We start from the raw sequence: 23,380 nt of genomic DNA, 5'->3' as shown, positions 1-23,380 counted from the left end.
TAATAAAGTAAATCATAATTTCGCTGTTGTATCTTGTAAACACCAGGAAATCCCAGTGGAACATATCCTTTACTAAGACCAAGAAAGATTGGCAGGATGTAATGTAACTAGTTCACTATTCCTTGCATATATGATGAAAACATGGTTAACTTTCTTCTTGAGTGATTAGAAATGGAAAACACCCTACATTTATTATTATTATTATTATTGTTGTTGTTCTTGTTGTTACTATTATATGGGTAGCTCTATGGAGTTATAAGACTCATCACAGAAGACTTTTCCTTGAACTCATTCACTGATGAAGCATTCATGACTACCTCTAGCATTCCATCCAAAGGGAAAAAAAAAAGTTCAAACCTTGCTAATCACACTCTTATACAATTTCCAGGAGTGATCCCTTGTTATCTTTCTTCCTGGAATGTACTAAAATTAGTCTTGTAGAAAGTATTTTACCTTGGGTATAATAAATGTTAAAAATACCAAGCAATTTTAAAGCTGGTTTTACTCCATTTCCCAAGTAAGCAAACAGACAAACAGGCGCAAACTTGACTTGTTTGTCTGTTTGCTTACTTGGGAAATGGAGTAAAACCAGCTTTAAAATTGCTTGGTATTTTTAACATTTATTATACCCAAGGCAAAATACTTTCTACATTTATATCTCCTCCAGAGATTTTTATTTAATAAGGTTATAACACCTTATGGTAACTTGTTCTGGTAAAATACTTAATAAGCTCTGTATTACCAAATCTTAGTATTTCTAGCCTAGCTCCCACTGATGAGACCTATTTGCAGCATTATTCGCCAAGACGTGAAAGAGAGCTCCAGTTCGAAGAAGAAAGCACCTGTGCCTACCAGTCCAAAAGAGGATCCAGTTCCCGCGGCCCGAAGAGAGCTCCATGCTCATTTTCTGCAGAAGTACCTCAGTGTTGGTAAGACCTTTTTTCTTATTATTGGCTCTTTTACCCATTCCTTCTGGTATCTCTTCGCTTGTTGTGAGGGACACCGGGCGTTCCCCGACTTCGCCCTCCTTTACCTCCTTTACCTACATTCTACAGCCAGTAGTTAGGTCATCCCCCCTTCTACAGCCAGTAGTTAGGTCATCCCCCAACAATGCCTTTATTCTTACCCAGAACTAGAACACTTGGCATCGAAGTCAAGCGGCTCCCAGATGAGCGGACGTTAGTGAAAGCTCTGATTGATACAGTAGGGGCAGAGTTTATGGAAAACCTTAAGAATAACTAGATTTCCCTTGGAATACCTGGAGAATGAAGACAACGTCAAGAAATTTTTTAGCCAATGGGGCGATATTATTAGTATCAAAGCATTTGAACATCCAGATTACAAAGGCTGGAAAACAGGCAACGTTGAAATACAAATGGATATGAAAAAGGAAGTTCCCAACTTCATTTTAGTGGGCCAAACAAGGGTCATGGTTAACTACCCGGGAGTTAAAAGATTGTGTTTCCGATGTAACTCTGAGGGTCACCTAGGGGCAGAATGCCCAAAACTACAGTGCAGAAATTGCAAATCAACAGAGCACAAAATAGTAAACTGCACAGAAGCTTGTCTTAAATGTGGGGACTTGACCCATAAAGTGGACACGTGCTCACACAGAATAGTCTCAGAAGCAGCTGGAGGGACCATAACACCGATCAGGGCTATACCCCTCGGTAAACCTGAGGTATCATCAGGGAGCGATTTTCCAGAGCTCCGGCAACAGACCGAAAAAGAAACACTAGCAGAAAACACAACCTCCATGAAACCCGTAACGAGTAAGACACCCAGGGCAACCCGCCACATCAAGGAAATAACAGCCAACTTCGAAACCCGCAGCAAAGAGGAAGAAGTCGTAACAACCAGTGCCCCAATAAAGCGCACAAGAGAGGCAGAAACAGAAGAGGCAAAAAAGGCTAAACAAAGCAGCCTACTCTCGTCAGAAGATGAAATGGACAACATCCAAACTACAAGCCAACGCGAAGGCACCCAGCCCCTTGAGGAGGCAGTAACAAAGACAGGAAACCTATCCCCAGTAGCAGACCAACCTGCAGAACCCCATTCACATATCTGCAGCACGGACATTTATAGCATCACAGAAATGGAATTTCAAAACGACCTCGTTATGGATATTCCAAACAGCTCCGATAGTGAATCACAGGTGGAACATGTAGAGCAACAAACAGACAACACCCCCCTTCCTCCAAATACCAACATGGATTTTAAAATTGCCACTTTAAACACCAACGGTTTACGCAACCCCTACGCACAAAGCACTGTCTGGAAGCTAATGTTAAGGTACAAAATTAATATCCTCCTGATTCAAGAAACCCATTTTTATAAGCATTGGGACGTGGAGAACTTCTCGAGAAGCTACCCAGTTACCAGCTACTGGTGCTTTGGGGATGCTCACTCGCGAGGGGTCGGAATACTAATTCGCCCCCCAATCGCGGGGGGGTTCTTCAACGTCCAGAAGGACGCCATGGGACGTCTAATAACGGTAGACTGGAAGTACGGTGGCCGTACCATCCGGCTTGTTGCAGTATACGCCCCGAACAGCCCATACCACAGAAGCGGTTTCTTCTCTGCCCTTGAAAACTACCTCTTGGGAGCAGAACACCTAATAGTAGCCGGGGACTGGAATTGTGTGGAAGACACACGTTTGGACAAAGTAGGCGGGAACGCAAACTCCGGAACCGGCGGAACCGCCGCTCTAAAAAGATGCTGTGTAAATTTTGATCTCGTCGATGTCTGGAGGAGGAATAACCCATCGAAGGTAGAAACAACGTGGTGCCGCAGCCAGATATCGACGAGACTAGATAGGGTGTACGTGTCCCAAAACTTGGAATAGTATGTTCAAAGGACACGTCACACCACAGCACACAACATGTCAACAGACCACAAATTGGTCATTTTAAAAATTACACTCCCAGAGGTTATGGAAACAGCCAGAGGTCCTTGGAGGCTTCCTCCTACCTTTCCCAGTCTTTTTAGCAACCAGCTACAGAAACTCTGTGATGAATGGACAAACATCAACTGGGACTGGGAAAACTGGCTGCACTTCAAGTGGCAGGCTAAGGAACTGTTTCAAAAATGTGGGCGCGAAAGGGTCTACCAACAACGTAAACGGCTGAGGGATCTCTACAGGGAACTCGGCTGGTACCGGTCAAGCGAACGGAGCGGAGTTCCCTGCGGACATCTTATCAGACAGGTAGAAATAGAGCTGCAGCAAGAGCGGCAGAGTAGAGTCGATGACCTCGACTTTCGCACGAGACTCTATCTCAGAAATTTGGAAACACCCTCCGCTGCATTCTACAATCAACAACGGGTGGCAGCAAACGATGAAAGAACGATTTACCAGATCGAGGAGAAAGGCCAGATTCTAAATTCCACCCATGAAATACTCCGTCACTTTCACCGGCAGTATCTCAGCATCTTCGCTGACCAGCAGGGCACGGACGACTTCGGTGAGTGGGACGTCAAACGTTTTCCGGAGCATCTTAGCGTCCTGCATGACAGCCGATAACTGCAGCTGAAATAAAAGCCATGTGCAAAATGATGAAGACAAAAAAGACCCCATGGCCAGACGGACTCAGGATAGAATTCTATAGATCTATCTGGGACCTTGTACTGCCAGCACTAGTAAAGATCTTTAACGAATTCCTCACTTCGGGAAACATCCCCGAGGAATTCGCTGAGCTATACAATCTTTATCCCCAAAAAAGACCGAGATCGGACTTTGTCAAATAACTGGCGTCCCATCTCCTTAACTAACCTAGACTATAAACTCTTCGCAAAAATTATCTGTACACGCATTAAGGGCGGAATAGAAAACATAATAACAAGTTCACAGGTCTATGGAATCCCAGGTAGATCTATGGAATTTAATCTCTTCCTGCTAAGAGACCTAATCAGACTGGCCAAGGAAAAAAAATACCCCCTGGCACTTCTCTCCACCGACCTGGAAAAAGCGTTCGACAGCATCAGCCACACGTACTTACAGGACACCCTAAAAAAAGTGGGCATAGGCCCGAGACTTCGGCATACAATTAAACATATGTACGCGGAGGCCTCGACACAACTGTCTATTAATGGGTTTCTGACAGAACCAATCCGTATAAAGAGAGGGGTTAGGCAAGGCTGCCCACTAAGCCCCCTTCTCTTTTCCCTAGCATTAGAACCCCTCATCAAAAGAATAGAGAACACCCCTGCAATTAATGGTATTCCACTGCCCCAAGTTTCCAAACAGTGCAAAATAGTAGCATATGCAGATGATGTAGTGGCCACACTCAGAGACTCTGAGTCTATCTGCATCTATCTTGACATACTGCAAAACTTCAGCATAGTCAGTGGTCTCCGAGTTAATGCACAAAAAACCAAAATCGAAAATTTTGGAAATTTCCATAACACCGGACTTCCCTACGGTTTAGCGCTGCATATGCAGCCGCTAACAATACTAGGAGTTCCCTTTTCTGAGTCGCTAGCTTTACCAGTTAAAAAATTACAGGAAATAAGTACGGAAAAAGATAAGTCTATTCAAACCGACCTTTTTCTCCTTTTATGGCAGAGCCACAGTGATAAAAACAATCATTACCCCAATGCTGATGCACACAGTCAATATCACAGGCATCACACTGCTACAAGAAAACCAATTATCCAAAAAAGTCATAGATTTCTTCTGGAATGAAAAAAAACATGAGGTTAAAAAACAATACCTGCAACTAAAACATGAAGAAGGGGGTTACGCTCTGCCTGATCTCAAAAGCTTGCTTTATGCAAATACATTCAAAACCGTACGGAAGGCCTTAAACTCAAACCATATTTCAGGCCTCCTAATTAGATATTTTATAGGACTTTTCCTCCCCATCTTTGGAACCACGGACTATGCTGGACCCCATGCAAGGGTTGTGCCCAAGTGGTACCGCACACTAGTAAAATCACTCACAGTACTTAGAGACAAAGGAACAGAAATCCTCACACACAAACCGAAAGCAGTATACTGGGATTTCTTCCAACTCTCCAGGCGTGATACACCAAACCTCGGGACAAACAATGAAATTCTCTTTAAAAACATCAAGAATAGCTGGGGACAGCCTTTTCATCGGGATCTGGCCTGGCGAATAGCTTATGGGCGGCTCCTGGTGAAACAGGTTAAATCTAGGTACGTACCCAGTCCGTGCGATCCCTTTTGTGATGTCTGCCGGGGCATGGAAATGGTGGAGCATTTCTTTAATTTTTGCCCACCAGCCCAACGCGTCTGGCAAAGACTGAGCACAGCACTGGGAATCCCGATGCTATCACTAGAAGAGGTCATATACCTGCAATTCCTGCCACCAGTCAACAAGACCCAAAAATTCGCCATTTTTTTAATTAACATCTTAAAGTATCACATCTGGAAGGTACGGAAAAAATCCCAGGTACGGGACGCAAATTTAATGTATGCAGGAATAAGGATAGGTTTCTTTTTTTACCTTCCTAAATTTCTTGCGCAAGAGAGACATCTACTAGGCGACTTTAAATTTGTGAACAAATACTGCAAACCACCGAAAATATGCTTTCTTATACAGGGACGTATCAAGCCCTGTATATTTCTTTAGTATCTCCAAAACTCCACCTAACTCTTCCTAGGAAAAGTAACAACCACTCTGTTCTTCCTCGCCACAAAGCTTTCGCTGGCACGGTTTCCTTTACTCCAAATAAGGGGGGTAGATCTGAGAACCCGGGCTGCGAAGGCTTACTGCGAGGCGGTGCTGCTCCTTGTGAGCAGCATCTCCCGGGCCAGTCTTCTACCCCATTCTAAGTCCCAGTGGTACCAGGTTTGCAAGTTCCTTATTTTGTTTCCTTTCAGTTCAACTGACCGGACCTTAAGTCCTTTGATTTTTATGTAATTTAAAAAAGTTCTAACTGAAATTATTGTTTTCAAAACAGGTCAATGGATCTCCTTCATAGATAACTGACGAAGTTATTAAGGATAAATTTATAAGTGAACTATTAGTCAAAATTTTTATGGTTAAATTTTCTTTTTTTTTAACAGATAAATTGAGAATATGTGTCACAGACCAATTAGCCATATAAGGCTAAACAGGTTGACTGAGGCCTCTTTTACCTCATACTGTCCTACTCTATCTTTCATTATTCTCCTCTCTTACTGTTCGCTGACCCTCAGCATGCTTTATTCCCCAAAGGCCGATGATGAGAAACATGAACTCCCATTCGACCTCAATAAAGGTCGAAACCGGTCTGGGTAGTGGCCCCTTGCCTTTAATACAAAACATCATACATCCCCTTCTTGGAGATGTGTTTTGGCATTAAGGGTAAATATTAAGATTAGTGATCAGTGCTTATGCCACCTTTACCATGAGTTGCCTTGGTCTTGCACTACCTGTAGGATCAGCTAGTCTTGCATCACTTGCAGGCGCAAACTTGACTTGTACTTGGGAAATGGAGTAAAACCAGCTTTAAAATTGCTTGGTATTTTTAACATTTAAAATTAGTCTTCTAAATCCCTTTAATAATTTATATGCCTATATCATGTCCCCCCCCCCAACTCTGCTTTATTTCTGCCTATCAGCAAGTTTCTGAAGTCCATAGATCTTCAATCTATTCTTATAGAGAGCATTCCATAGACCTGCCACAATCTTCATAACTTGCCTATAGATACTCTCCACCACTTTTTCATCCTCATATGGCATCTATGGATGCCCAGTGAACATATGATGATAATGAGTCCATTTATTTATGATGTTATGATTTCATATTTAATCTAGATCTGTATTGATAATGGTCATAAAACTCTGCTATTATATAATGTCTACTAATTAGTTACATCTTTGTCTTATGTCTCAATTAAAAAATAAAATTCAGGCATACTTGTCTGAATTATTGAATATATCCACAGGATTTGGTAGGGTGTTGGCCAATTTATTATGAGAAAGCAAAAACAAGAGAATTGGCATTGCCTTTTCCCAGATTGTTTAATGTATCTCAGCATTGATAAGTTTCCAGTGTAAAGGGAAGAAAGTGATATAGCTTAGTTATATAATGGCAGTTCCAAAACCAAGATTGTAAATTATAAATGTATTGTTACTATTGTAAATTGCAGATATGACAGATGTTTCAGAGACCTTACTCATCACTCTCAGTAGTGATGAAAATATTGGAAAAGTTGGTTATGGGCAGAATTAAGAAATGGTTGGATGGACAGGAATATGATACCCAAATGCAGCAGCATGGCACTGTGAAGGTCACCTTAGCATGAGACTGCTGTATAGTACAGTATTATCTTTCTATACAGTTATAAAAAGATAACTTCAATTATATTTCTATAATCATTCTTTTTGCTCATCACAAAGCAAATGACATCGTTCGGATTTCCTTTGACTTGCTTACTTGGCTAACTTACTTTCATAATGATGTAGTCAGAGAGAGAGAAAATGCAAGAGGTATAGTATTCCAGAGAGGACAGAGAAAACAGAATGGGAAGAAAAGTTTTGCTAATGATAGCAGAAGAAATGAAGCCAAAAAGAACAGAAACATCAGGAGGGTAGGGATACAGTGAGCAGTTCATTTGAGGCTACCTAGTGTAATATAGAGGCCAACATGATGAAATATGTAGTTGGCCTACTACAGGTAAGATGGATATAAGGGAAAATGTGAATGACATGCATAGGCAAATTAGCACAATGAGTGTAGGACGAGTAATTATTATGAGAGAGAGAAAGAAGGAGAAATGGTCACAGGAAAGAGGGGAAGGAAAGAGAATTTATACAACTTGAGGAGATAATTACCTGAGACACCATGTAATGGAGGGGACTCGAGGTTCGAGTTTCAGAGGGATCTTGTTATGGCATCAAAGAACTTAACAGTAACCAAGGTAGCCACACTGCCTCCACTTGGAAAAAATGATCATGTGGTTTTGTAATGGGAGATTGCCAGATGATGCAGACTTTTCTGTTAACAAGGGATATATATAGACTTACAAAGCAGGTGATTATGAGTGATTATGACAAACTGAGGATTCGGCTTTGAGCAGTGCAATAGCATAAGAATTTGGAGGGAAGAGAAGTTAGTAATACATGGGTGATGGTCAAGGAGCATTTGAAGAAAGCATATCAGACTGTATATCTAAAGTCAAGAGGATAAATCAGGTATGAGTTAGATAGAAGAATATTACCATTAAGTGGAAACTATAGAAAAAGAAAAAGTTGTAGAAGGAATAATGAAAAGGTGATCAGTAAGGCCATGGGCAGTTCAAGGCACAGGCAAGAAGAGTAACCTGCATGGTAAAGAAGGCCCAAGCTAATTATGAGTGGAAGCTAACCAAAGAGACTAAAGAAAATTCGAACAAGTTCTTTTTATATTTGACAAGTAAAAGGAAGAATGATTATGAAAGGATGATTTAATGCTTTAGTGATTGACAGTACATCATTTTGCAAAGATGTACTGTCTCCAGGCAGAGATATTGCAGTGCCAGATGTGACAATGAGTGGTATGAGAATAGAGGAAGATGAACTGGAGGCACTTACAACATTGCTGAACTTTAATGCTAACACTGCCTTGGAATTAAATGACACAACAGATTGTATTATGAAAATGTGCAAAGGAATTGGCACCTCTTTTTACAAAGCTGTTTCATTTAAGCCTTAATTCTAGGAAGGTAACTAGAGGATGGAAAGACAGCAAAATGGTTCCACTGCATAAAGGAGACTCCAAGGCAGAAATTGCAAATTATAGGTCAATCAGTATCTCAGGTGTGGTTGTTAAGGTGTTGGGGATTGGTAAAAGATATATGATTCTGTAGAGGATTTGTGAAGGGGTAGGTCTTGCCTTAGTAATTTGCTTACTTTTTTTATAAGAAAGTGATAACTGAGAGTTGAGTTAAACAATCTGGCAGTTTAATTAAAGGTAAATGGCTGTTTTGAAGTGACCAAGTGTAAGATCATGCATTTGAGTATGAAGAGATCACAAGCAGTGTATTACACAGTGTAAACAAACTGTAGGAAATTCACAAGGCCAGGGATTTGGGGTCAATTGTGGATAGTGAGTTGAATTTAGAAGAAATATTCCAAAGGCAACCAAAACAGTACATCGAATTACGTGATTGTCAGGGGAACATGATGGAATAGGGAGGTTATTATTTCCCTTTACATTTTAATAAGGCCACACTAGATTACTGTGCACAGAAATGGTCGCCTGGATTTCATTAGGATGAAGAAGTGATGGAGAGGATGCAGAGGTGAGTGATAAAGATTGTGGCAGATTTATGGAATGCTTCCTATGAGAACAGATTGAAAGTGTGTAGTGTTCAAACACTAGCTGAGGAGAAAAAGAGGGGAAATGATAGAAAGATATAAGTTATTAAAAGGATTTTATGGGATTGATGCCAAATGCTTTTTTTTTTATATATATATGGCAGGAAGGGAGAGAGAGCAAAGGATCAACCCCGAAAACTATGAGTGTGGTTAGCAAGGTTGCAAGGACCTAGATTTTTTGCTTGAAGGGTGGTGAATGAGTATAATAGGTTACCAGAGATAGCTGTGATTACTTCATCATTGTATGAGTTTAAGTAAAGATATATTATGTGAATAATGGTTAATGGGTCTGTGATGATGAGTCTTTGACACAATGGAAATGCCTGAGAAATAATAATAATATTTGTATATTTGTCTACAGTTCATCTCTGAAAGCTACTTGACTATGATTATTTTTAAAACTTTCTTATACACTTTTCTTTCACAGTTTATGTTGAAACATAAAGATGTCCTTAGCAGTCTGTTAAAGTGAGTAACTTTGTTATAATGATGTACTATAGTAAGAGTTCACTGTAAATAAATAAATAAGCATTTAACATGTGAAAAATTCCACTTTGTATTTTTTTCTAGTTTAGTGAACCTCCAAGGTTCTTTACTGCAAGTACCAACTTCTTTCACTCTTTTATGTCTTAAATTCTTCCAGGCCAGTTCAGTATTCCTATCTCAGCTCAGCATTTTTGGATGCTATCCTCCCAATATTGTCATAGTCTTCTTCTAGGTTACTTTCTATCAAGTCTCATCTTAGATGTGTGTCTAGCAATTCTCTCCTCTCCTCACCCATTCTTTTCACATGTCAAAGCTGTCTCAATCTGCAAGCTGTGATCTCATCAGTTAATAGTAGCAATCTATAACAGTTTGTATAGTTCTTGATTAGGTCTTCTCTTTGCTTCACCTGTTCTGCTATATCTTACAGGTATAAAGACCTTGCTAAGGATTTATTTTCGAAGATCTGCAAAACGTTTTCATCTTGGGTCTGTTATGCACCAAGTTTGCACTCCATATAGGACAATAGGTCTAAAGATTGTCTTGTATATTTCTTTTTTTAACTCTGGTTAAGAGAATTATGAAGGATAATAAGTGAAGTGGATGATAAAATCTATTGCAGGAATGTATCCCTTGTATTTCTGGACTAATTTTATATCTTGATAATCAATATGTTCTAGGATATTTAAAGGAAGTGGCATTTTAAATTTCAGCAACTAATAGTGAAAAACTTTGACTAAACAAAAACTTAACTTCTAAAATAGAATATGCAGAACTATGCAAAACAATAAGGAAAAAGATGAGAAATGAAATAAGATATTACAACACTACAATATACAAAAATAAAATAAATAATTGAAAACAATAAAAATATGAAAATACTTAAAAAAACATTTATCAGTTGCAGGGGCACACCAAGGGTATTTGCTGCCCAGGTGCAAACTTTTATCGGCCACTCCTTAAAAACATAACTAAAAGAAATTGCATGTAGCATTTACTACAATAAATAAAATAACAATTTATGCAAACCAAATGAAAGAGTTTGAGAACAGGAATCAATCCTTGGAGATTCAGTGGCAAACTCTGAAGAAAACATTGATTGATTCTGCCAGAGAGGCATGTGGTGAGGTTGTCTGCAAGGATAAAAAAAATCAGAACTCCCTGGTGGACACAGGAAGTTAAAGAGGCAGTGAAGGGAAAGAAGAAAGCATATCAAAAGTTCCTGGCAAATAAGTCAGCTTGTGCTCTTAGAGAATATAGAGACAAATGCAAGAATGCTAAACACAGAGTAAAACTAGCTAAACAAAAGTCATGGGAGGAGACTTTGGCAAGAATATAGAAAATAAATATCAAGAAGGTGGCAAAATATTCTGGAGGTTGTTGAAGAAGCTTAGGAATGGGGAAAAGAGTGCTGTAAAAGGAGTTAGAGATGATAAAGGTGACATGAAAACTGGAGAAAAAGATATCCTTGAAGTATGGAGTAATTACTTTGAAAAACTGCTAAATGAAACAAGCAGTGATGACAGCACAGTGGTAAAAAACACTGACCAGGCATGCAGGCAGGAATACATATCCATACTTGAAGTAGAAAAAGACATCAAAGGCTTGAAATGTGGAAAGGCAGCTGGAGTAGATGATATTCGACCAGAAATGCTGAAGTATGGTGGTATAAGAGTCTTACAGTGGCTGCACTGCATAGTTCAGAATGCCTGGACAGAGGGACGAATTCCCGATGATTGGAGTAGAGCTCTCATAGTACCCACATATAAAAAGGGAAATAAAACTGCATGTGAGAATTACAGAGGTATTTCCCTACTGAGTGTTCCTGGCAAGATCTATGCAAGTATACTTGAGAAACGGTTCAGAAGAATTGTGGAAGAAAAGCTTGGTGAAGAACAAGCTGGATTCAGGCCAAACAGAGGTTGTCAGGATCAGATTTTCACTTTACGACAAATAGTCGAGAAAGCATGGGAATATAACAAAGATCTGTATTTAAGTTTTGTCGATTTGGAAAAGGCATATGATAAGGTGCCAAGAGACAAGCTATTCAATACGCTGCAGTTATATGGTGTCAATGGGGCATTATATCAAGCAACACTTAGTCTTTATTTGAGTTGTAAGTCAGCAGTTAGAATTGAAGGAAGTACAGGAAGATGGTTTAATGTTAAATCTGGTGTTAGATAAGGATGTACATTATCCCCTCTGTTATTCATTATTTATATGGATCACATTATGAAGGAAAGTGGTATTAAACATGATATCAAAATTGGAGACGTTAATGTCAGCTCTTTGCTTTATGCGGATGATGTTATATATCTAAATAAATTCGCTACAAGTCTGCAAGATTCTCTGACTAAATCGAATAGTTGTTGTAATAGATATGGTATGAAGGTCAGCAATAAAAAGACAAAGACAATGAAAATAGGCAGAATCATTGAAAATGTCAACTGTGTTGTGAATGGAGAACCTGTGGAACAAGTAAAATATTTCAGCTACTTAGGCACGATTTTTACTGAAGATGGTAAATTAAATATAGAAATAGACAACAGAATCAGCAAAGCTGGTATGGTGGGAAGTCAATTGAATAAATTCATATGGAATAAGAGAGAAATCAGTCGGAACACTAAATTAGCTGTATAAAAGACAGTGTTCAAACCAGTTTTAACTTATGGATCTGAGAGCTGAGTCAGAAGTAAAATACTTGACCAAAGACTAGAGACCGCAGATATGAGTCCTGAGAAAGATTATAGGCGTGAACAGATGGCATCAATGGCAATATCATATTAAAAACGAGGATATTAGGAAAGAACTTGATATTGTCAGCATCCAGGAATGCGTTAGCAGAGCTAATCTCAGGTGGTATGGTCACCTAAACAGAATGGGCGAGGAAAGATTAGCAAAACAAGTGTTCTCTGCCAGGTTGGCAGGAAAACGACCCAGAGGAAGACCAAGATATAGATGGATTGATACAGTACAAAGTGCCTTAGAAGATAGAAATATAAGATATGATAATGTTGGAGTCTTGACAAGTAACAGACTGATTTGGAGGAAAATTGTAGATAGGGAGTTAGTTATGATATAATTTTTTCATGTAGTACTATCATATCTTGTACACCCCCTTGTGGATACATGGCAGGAATTTGATGATGATGCAAACCAAAAGTTACGTCTTAATTATTAAAAACACAGAATAAATGGTTTCATATAGTTATTTTTAACATTTTTTCAAAAACAAACAAAAAAGAACAACAATTATTTGTTAATATAAACAAAGATTAATTGCACATGCCTTTATGTAAAATTTATTTGACATGATTTTTTTGTAGCAAAATCATTTATTATATCCTCCATATCTAAATTAGTTGCAATTTGATGTTCTATGCTAACAAGACTTAAATTGTTGAGTCTATCCTGTGTCATTGTACTGCGGAGATGATTTTTTATAATTTTCAGCTTTGAATAAGATCTTTTGCCAGTTGCAACAGTCACAGATATTGTTAAATAAATTCTTAGTGTTATTGACAAATTGGAGAAAACATTAAGATCATTCAAAAATATATACTCAAGTACCGAAAATGTGTTCGTATTCGGATTAAGATGGATTAAAATATTTTCTATTTCCTAGCATAATTCCAGGGAGTTTATATCAGAATCTTTACCATCTGTCAATTTTATCTCCAAATCTTTATAATATTTTAATTTTTCTTTTTTCTCCGTTGGTTTTAATAAATAAATGTCATTTAAAAATTCAAAAACATCATTATGTTCTTTCAATAATGTAAATCTTTCATCAAGTTTTGGAATAGCTATATCAATTATAACTAAATAAAAATTGACTTTGAAATTTTGTTCTTGCGATTCAATAACTTCATCTTCACTTTCATATGAGAATAATCTTTTTGTTTTCCCGAGGTCTGACTACTGGCATACAAGGGAAATTTGGATCACAATCCACTGTATTTGCAATTTTGGTTGCTTCCTCAAACATATTTTTTGAATGTCTCATCTGTTCTACAATCCTTTAAATAATTTTTTAGGTCTATCGACATTTTCATTATTGTAGACATAATTACATTCTGTTTTTGCATCAAATTACTTATGATATTAATTTTCGATAAGAGGTGCCATATAACAAGAGAACATATGAGTTTGAAAGATTTAATATTTAATAATAATGATTCAGCTTAGTTCCTTGTGTCACCCATCTCTTGATTTATCTTGATGTAAAATATATAAAGCACCGTATATTTTTTCTAAATTATACCTTAAAGCTTTTACAGTGTCTATGCGGCTTGACCATCTCGTATCACAAACTTTTTAACAGTAAAACTTCGGCATTCCTCTTTTAAAATTTTCCAACGATAGGCTGATTTAGAAAAAAAATTAGATATTTCCTGAATTAATGAAAAAAAAATTTGCTATTTCACACGGAACACTTGCAGCATCATTTAAAACTAGATTAAGCGTATGAGAGGCAAAAAAATGCTCTTAGGTTCATATCTAATATTCTCTTTTGGAGACCCTGATTTTTGCCCTTCATGTTTGCCCCGTTATCATATGCTTGAGCACGTAAATTGTAAAGATTTATATTTTCTGATTGCAAAAAATCTACAACAAAATTTGTTAAACCTTCGCCTGTTGAGTTAGATTGAATAAAATTCTAAAAAGTGTTCTCTGATTTCTATTTTCTTGTTGTCATTATCGAGGTAAACAAATCTTACAACAATACTTAATATTTTTGTGAGATGCGTCTGGAGTGGTGTCTAAAATGATAAAATAATATTTATTTAATTTTAGCATTTTAACAATATTAGATTTTATTTTTTCTCCTATTATTGAAATTATTTCATTTTGCATTTTTTCGCTTAAATAATGTGGCATTTTGTTTTTATCGGTTTGTATTTGACTTATATGATATATTCGACTTATATGATTTCCCCTTGATCTCAACTTTGTTGAGATACAAGGGGAAAAATAGTGGTAGTGGTTTTGAAGCAGTATGGTGTAAGGAAGAGGTTGATAGGATGAAATATTTAGTTGGGTGTTGATACAGAGAATGTTGAGGGAGGAGACAAAGAAATGTATAGGCAACTTGGCAAAGTGAGCAAGAAAATGTGATCATTATGGTGATATTATCTGAAATGAAACAATAGGATCAGGAAACAAGGAAAATGATGTTTGTGAGATTTTAAGGGACAATTATCTTAGGTGATATGCAATGGAGGGCATGCAAGGGCTGAGAGTCTTAGAGAGTCTGGTCATATCATGAAAGGATGTGCTCATGAATGGAGTGTCTAATCTTTCCCAATTCGGTAAGAGTGACTATGAAGTGATCAACTGAGTTGTTTTCAGTCATGAGAATTTCTGTGAAGGAAGGATATACAGGGTGTTCGGGATAAATTTGACATATTGATAATTAATTATATTTTTCCATAAGTTACATGTATTAACACACACTTCTCTTCATTTAAAAGTTTGGACCCTTCTTCATTCATATACAAGATGTCAGAAAGGATGGATAGCTGGAACCCACCTGAATCATGGAAGAGAATAACTTGTATCATGATGATTCGTGCCCGCCATCAAAATAAGGATATTACGACTGCTGTCCAATGCTCCCTGAATACAGTAAAAACAATCAGGCATGAACTAGAGACTTGCAATGGTGACTACGAGGATGTAGCAAGAAGAAAGATCCCTAGCAGACGATCTGATTGCGTTCGTACAGCAGAATTCCTCGCAAATCTGCAGGAACAGGTGTTGAAGAACCCTGGCATTGGAATTCGGGCTTTGTTCGTGGAGTTGCTAACTGTAGTCAAGCCCTGGATAACAAGGGTAGCCAATGGTAGGCCGTATGTATGGCAGCAGAATTCGGCCCCTTGCCACACCTCTGGGAAAAGTCAAAAATGGTTGTCTGAAAATTTCTACGACTTCACCAGTCCAAATGTTTGGCCTCCAAACTCCCCAGACCTTAACCCCATGGATTATTTTGTATGGGGCGCAGTTGAAAAAGACACCAATCGCACTTCCAGTAATACAAAAGCCCAGTTAATGGATAAAATTAAAACAGTTTTTGCGGCCCTTCCCAGGGAGACTGTAGCATCAGCTTGTTCGAGGTTCCGAAGCAGAATTGAAGCTGTGATCGATGCTAATGGTGGTTATTTTGAGTAAATCTTGTTGATAGTATTGTAATTAACTCTGCCTGTAATGTTTTTTTGTCAATTCATTAAATTTAATAGATACAAAGAAGATTTTCTTTTTCCTTACGAAACTGTCAAATTTATCCCGAACACCCTGTATATATATACAGAACTACAGGACTAGTGGTTATGAAAAGCTTATAAGAAACTAGGAGCTAAAGCATTGAAAGAGGAGTTGAGTGGAAAGGAAACAGATGCTGCTTGGGCATTGATTGAAAGCTATTTAACAGCAGCAATGTCCGAGTGTATTCTAAAGGTGAAAGGCTAAATTAAGAGTAAAATGGATGAATGAATGAAGAGATAAGCATGAAATCTGGAAGAAGGCACTTTGGAGGCCACACAAACTGAATGTTGGTAATAATCAATTTCGTGAAGGGTACAAAGAGCAGGACAGGAGAGTGACTCAGTATTATCTGAAATGAAGTAATAGGATCAAGAAACAAGGAAAATGAGAGAGTGGTCATTTTTTGTGAGATATGTTTGTGAGATTTTAAGGACCAACTATCTTAGGTGATATGTAATGGAGGGCATGCAAGGGCTGAGAGTCTTAGATCTGGTCATATCATGAGAACATATGCTCATGAAGTCAGCAAAAATGAAGTATAAGCAGAAATTAGCCAATCAAGCTAAGAAAAATCCTAGTGAGTTCTTTCAATAAGTGGCAAGTAGAAGAAAATTATAGAAGGATGATGTTAGCTGATAACAATAATAGATTGGCAACTGATACAGAGGATATATAGTTGAAGTATTCAATGAGCAGTTTATCAGGATATTTCATCCTTGTGAAGATGACATTGTGAGAAGCTGGAGAGTACAGGATATTGGTGGAGGATAGATTGATGGTGAGTGAGCAGTGGAAAAATGCTCTAGGGAATTAAATAGATAGGCATGCCAAAGGTACCTTTGGCACACCTAATTAACACGAGTCTTGCAATAGGGCAAGTCTGTTTATCACTGTCACACTCAGCTCCTCTGTAGTTCTAGCATCATTCACTGAGTTGATAATAGCAGTCAGCATGGGTTTTGTTGGGGGGAAGGGGAATATATTTTAACAATCTGCTTATGTACTACAACAGGGTGACAAATTCACTGGATAAGGGAGATGCATATACAGTGGTATACTTGGATTTGCCACACAACAAGCTGGTAGTTAAACTGAAATGGATAAGATTGGATAAGAGACTAGTCAGTTAAATAGGCAACTGGAATCAGAAAGTTATCAGTGGGGATTGTATATGGAAAGTGCTATCCCCCCCCCCAAAAAAAGTAAAGGTCACTAGCAGAGTAAAGCAGGGGCCATTATTGATTAACTTGTATGATAATGACATTGGGACAGGTTTAACTGGAGATATGCAGTTATTTGCCATTTATGCAAAGTTGGAAAGAACTATGAGAAGTAGAGCAGATATTGTGGCCTTGCAAGAGGATCTGAACAGACTACATGAGTGGAGATATCAATTTAATTTTGCAAAGTATCATAATCAGTATAAAATTTTAATTTAACAAACATAAGCAACAAAAGGAAGACACAACAATGAAAACATGAGCGACATGGAAAAATGACATATAGAGGCAGAGTTCTCAAGTGGTTTTTTTCAGTCATAAGGACAATTATTTTAAAGTAATTAAATAATTAAATATATTAAACAACTGTCTAAGGACAGTATGTATGAAGAAGAATTTACCATAAAGGGGACATAAAACTTTAATTCATTGTTTTTATTGGGACAATGAATTAAAGATTCACAGCTTTCTTTGTGTAAATGTTCAAGAAGAAAATGGTGTTTTACAATCTCCTAGATTGTATAGGCTCCCTGGAGTCCACAAAACAAATGTTCTATTATGACCTCTCATCAACTGCATTGGTTTGCTGTGTTAAAAAATGCGAAATACCTTTCTTATCTACTCTCGGCCTTCACAAGTAACGCTATGTGCTTTATTAAGAACTAGCCCTTCAAAGAGAAAAAATCTCAGAGCTGCATATTCATCATAGCAATTTCTTAATTAACCTGAATATTGTTTCTCTCTCTTCACAAATGTTCCTCTAGATCTATATAAATATCTGCAATCATGTACAATTCCAAGTTCACATAGCAAATTATATAGCACTCATTTATTTTAATGCTACATAATAGAAATATATGAAGAAAAATCCTAAAAATACTTAACATGAAGCATATATTATGAAGAATAGCAGTAATAACAACAACAACAACAATGCAAAACACTTACCAGTAATATTTTGTTCTTTTGGTGAAGCTGCAAATAAAGCAGAATATTTTAAGTGAGTTATTTGTTCAACACATATTTGTGTGCACATTTAGCAAATAAACTATCTATCCATATAATATACAAGTCATAAATAAATATGTAAAGTACTGCTAAACATAGAAATGTGAAGATGAGAAAAGTAGTTTGGGTGGATAATTTTATCATGCACTTTGGGGTCAATGAAATGTTGAGATTTTTAATAAGAACCCCATAAATATCCACAAGAAATCTTGAGGGAAAATGGTATTCCAATCAATAGAGTTGTGATGCTTTTATAAGAAGCATCACAATTGCAGCAGTGCACTTTGAAAGGATTAGATTTCATGTTATCAAAGGTAATGACATAACAATGCTCATGGAACTATTTCATAATTGCACTATAGAACACTGCTTGTCAGAAGCAGTCAGTGTCAAGAAAGGTCAGGCATGAAGTTATCGTTTTATTTGCTGTTTATCTCTGTCACTAAATGGATGCAAATTATATCCACATGATGAGAAAATAATATACAGCATGAAATATCTAAGAGACATTGTGCTTATCCTTAGTATAGCAGAAGACAAGCATGATTTGGCTGGGGTCTTGTTTGAATGACAGGGCCTCGTAGATGTTAACTGTAAATATCCCAGTTTTCTGCTAGTGCTGCTACCACTACAGAAGAGTTGATATCTAATAGCTACTAATGACTAAGTATTTCAACAGAATTTTTGTGGAATCTATTGCTCATTATTTTTTTTTTATTGCAATTGACAGTCACAAACTTGAAACAAATTAAAATATACATAATTTATTTTACTCAATGGATTGCATTTCAAAGAAAGAGACATCAGGAATAAAGGGACAGAATTTTTAGTACTTTTTTTTTTAATTTTTATATCAACCATATACACACACACAAGAAATCTCAAGACCTATAATGAACTATAAAACAATAGTGCTGTGTGCTGATAAGTTACCAGAGAAAGAGAGATGAAAATAATCTATTGATGTGTTTCTTGAAGAGCTAAAGGTTATATTCATTGTGGAAAATGGTACAGGAAAGATTGCTCTAAATGACAGAGGAACATGGAACAGGTAAGATAATGAGAAGTTGGTTTGAGGTGTCTGGAGCTGAATGATACATGGATGTTGAACAGCAACTGTTTGTGTCATACATGATTAAAGGAAAGTGGAAGAATGGTGGTGGTGGCCAGTTAGTGGCATTTAATTTAGTCCATAGAAATACCATATAGAAAAGTAAAAAATGCAGAGACCAGGCATCTATGGGAAAGTGATGTAAGAAGCTAGTGAGAGAGAATTGTGAAGTGACTAATATTATTAACATTAGTCACTTCATTCGCTCATTAACAAAAAGGAAAGCGACCAACAGAGAGAACAGGAAGGACATGGTGCTGCACCCTCTCACTGAGGAGGCTACATGAAGAAGAAAGAGTTAGGAGTTGAGTGTTTAGAATGAAAAAACACTTTTATGGAGGCTGAAGAGGCTATGGATGAGATGTGTTTATCACATGTGCAAAACAACTGATTTGTCTATAGTCACTGGTGTATTCATTAATCCTGTTTGAAAGGGCTAAAGTTTGATAATAGTACTGACAGAAATATCATTTCAGTAATTTTGAAAAGAAACTCAATTAGAAAAGGGGAAATCTATTTTCTTACAGATAAGATATTTTTTCATCATCATCATCATAACACTAATTACAGACCATATTGATCTGTTCCGGTCTCTCATTATCCATCCAATATCCTTTTTTGAGGTCTACCTTCTCTGCCTTCTCTTTCCAATTAGCTTATATTTTAGTATTTGTTTAGGATGTCGAGCGTTGGCCATTCAGTTTACATGTTCAATCCATTTTTGTTTATAATTGTTTAGTTTTTCTTCTATTGATTTTGTTTTTAGTTCTTTTAAAATGTCTTCATTCCTTTTTTGATCTAATAATGTGTATTTTGCAGTTCTTCTCATAAATCTCATTTCACTTGTTTTTATTCTTTGTTTATCTTGTTTGTTTATTGCCCAAATTTCAATGCCATATAATAATGTGGGCACTGCTAAAGTATTGTATATTTTCAAGCATTTCTTTTTTGTACTATATTTGGGTTGCGTGTTCTATTTATCAGGCCTATAATCTGTAAAAATGTTGAAGTTTTTAATTTTATGTCTTTTTCTCCTTCACATGATATTTCACATCCAAGATAACTGAAAGTATTTATCTGTTCTATTATTTTATTATTAATAACTATTTTGCTTCTAATTGGAGTTTGTCCACAAAATGACATTGTTTTAGTTTTATCTATGGAAATTTTCATTCCAAACTGTTCTACTATAATGTTTAAATTATATATTGCTCTTTGTAAATCATCTTCCTTATCTGATATTATTACCTGATTATTTGTAAATAATAGTGTATTTATTTTGTTATTCCAGGAAATTTCTATACCTTGATTGTTTAAGGTGTTCCACTGTATTAATATTTCATTGTCCATGCGGTTAGCCTAGTGGCTATGCGTTTCACAACCATATGCCTGGGGAAGGAATGTCCTGGGTTTGATTCCCGTCACCAACATGAGGAGCTTAAGAATCTTCCTCAGCCATAGCCAAGTTAGCCGATCTTGGGTGTGGGCAGTAGGATTTTTTCCCGAGTTTATCTGGGGTTTTTCATCCCGCAAGCAGGCAAACCGGCCCCGTGAACACACGGATCTACAGCCATAAATACTTAATCCCCCCACCCCATGAGGGGGTTCAACTCACCCCAATAGGGACAAGGAAGAAAAGTGAGGAAACTCCATATGAATAAATAAATAAAAATATTTCATTAATGTAAATATTGAAAAGTGTTGGAGACAAAGGGCACCTGTTCCTTGGTTTATAGATTGTTTTTCAGACAACTTTTCATTTATTTTTATTTCATTATTAATTTTATTATTAATTATTATTTTATTAACTTTGTATATATTCAATATTGCATGTAGTAAAATATTTGGTATATTTATTCTTCGTAATATATCAAACAGTATATATTTTTTTACTCTGTCAAATGCTTTTTCGTAATCTGATATTTTTTAAATATAAGATATATTTTCTTATAGACCAACCAGCCGGCTTGGTTAACCGAATGGTTGGCATATCTGCTCTCCAGCCAAAAGGCTGTGGGTTAATCCCGCGGTGGGCATGGATGTTTGTGATTGTGTGTGAAAATACCAGTGGTGGTGGGCAGTAGATGGCATTGGTGTAGTTGTGGTTCATTGGTGGATTTGAGTGGTGAGAGAGAGTTGTAGAGTAGGGGGCCCCTCCCTCGATGAGTCTTTGGACTCCCTGGAGGTGTCAGGAAATAACAATAATAATAATTATTATTATAGATAGTTTTTTAAATGTGGTTCTTACTCATGAAAAGTTGTACGCCTGTCTATTGTACACTAGTACAATGAGTTGGATAAAGATTTGTCATTCTATATTTTATTAATTTTTATAATAAATATGATTGTTCATCAGAAACATACTAGATTCCTATTTAATGATGTTTCAGGATTTGACATAGCATAGCAAAAGACTTAAAATTATTTTGAAATCTTTTGCATTATTTGTAATGATTAACAAGCCTGGTGTCCAATAAAGAGATGAAGAGAAATATGGTTTAAAGACACAAATTAATGTCGGTATTAAACTACTCGTGAACGTGAACAAATGAGAAATTTTCTTGTTCTGAGATCAGATAATTGTCCATTATTATCAGAGCAATAGTTTGTGATTTATTATATAGGTTGTTCAGGGTATTTACTGTTGGAGATTAAACAATCAGCAAATATTCTAAGAACATCACTAGAACTGCACGAGTCATACATATGTGAATATGCATATGTGCACAAGCAACATGTCTCCAATTCTATCAATCACCAATACTTTTAGTAACAGTGATAGCTATTTATGAGTGAAAAGTATATTCAAACTCAGCAAAAATCATTGCTAGTTGTACTAATAATATATATGATATATATTAACCACTGCTATTATAATTAGAAAAACTGATTATAAATACATACGACACTCTGTTTTTGTTGCACAGCATTTCCCTTCTTCATAAACACGGTAGCATCCTTTTCTAATGGGAGGATGAAAAACTTCAGGGCATTCAATCGGTATACAACTAATAGAAGCACCTTGTGTAAAATAATCTGCAACACATGAACAAACTTCACATGGATTTGAGATATTGATGCTTGCTCCAACCTCATAACTCTGTCCTTTGTATGAACACACTACAAAAAAACCAAAAAAAAACTCTGCATTTCTTAATTTGAGTATCACTGCAGTAATTATGATAACAAAATTTAAATTTGATTATTATAAAATACATTTCACAAATCTACAAGAACTATATATGCACATGAATTCCTTAGAATGGTCATTAGAAATGGCAGGGTTATGCATGTGTTATTTGAGATAAACCTTTATCTTTAGTAAATATTTTCAAATTGGTAATCGTTATTAGTGGTATTTTATTTATTTTTGACTGTGTTGTTAAGTGTATTTGCTTAATTGTGACTATCATTATTATAACATCATTTAAAGTGTTCTACATTCATAGCTAAGATGAAAATGAGAAAAATAGCAGCCAAGAATTTGATATTCAATGATTTCAACAAGTGGGATTTAGTGCAATGCAGTGTGTTTAATGTATTCATTCCTGAGAGTGAACAGTTTGTGATATGAAAGTGAGAGTGGAGTGTGTGTGCATCAGAAATGTATTTCATGAGCAAATGCAAGAAATGCAAGTTATGTTGAAAGAGAGCGAATGAAGTAACTAATATTAAGAATATAAGGCAGGATAGTGAAAGTACTGTATAGAATTTATTGGAAGAAGTGAATGATAATGTACAAAATATGAATGAGAGTATAAAAGAAGTGGGTGAGAGTATGGATGAAAGATGAATATAATATTAATGAAATAATAGATAAATGAAAGCGTGAAGGAAGTGGATGAAGAGGTGACAGTGTGAAGAAATAGCACACTTATGCAGATTACTTCACAAGACAAAATGTGAACTCAAGTGACTGGAGAAACTATTGGCATGTGAAAGCAGGAGGAAGAATTAAAGAAATGTGGATGAGAAAAGTATAAAAGTAT

At 36.6% G+C, this 23,380-nt stretch overlaps 1 protein-coding gene across 6 annotated transcripts in view; it reads right to left on the bottom strand.

Annotated features, from left to right (window-relative positions):
* Positions 1–23,380, bottom strand: part of LOC150096090 (kielin/chordin-like protein) — a 649,251-nt gene that overhangs the window by 405,375 nt on the left and 220,496 nt on the right. For all 6 annotated transcript variants that reach the window (XM_090408779.1, XM_090408780.1, XM_090408782.1 and 3 more), the window contains 2 exons: positions 22,296–22,511; positions 18,221–18,247 (listed from right to left, as the gene is read on the bottom strand). In XM_090408779.1, coding sequence (XP_090264905.1) covers positions 18,221–18,247; positions 22,296–22,511 — 243 coding nt within the window. The remainder of the gene's footprint in view (positions 1–18,220; positions 18,248–22,295; positions 22,512–23,380) is intronic.

Source organism: Typopeltis vanoorti, chromosome 19 (assembly GCF_054136105.1).
Source record: "Typopeltis vanoorti isolate ZY-2024b chromosome 19, IOZ_Tvanoo_1.0, whole genome shotgun sequence".
Lineage (NCBI taxonomy): Eukaryota > Metazoa > Arthropoda > Arachnida > Uropygi > Thelyphonidae > Typopeltis > Typopeltis vanoorti.
This window is presented reverse-complemented; position numbering and strand designations above follow the sequence as displayed.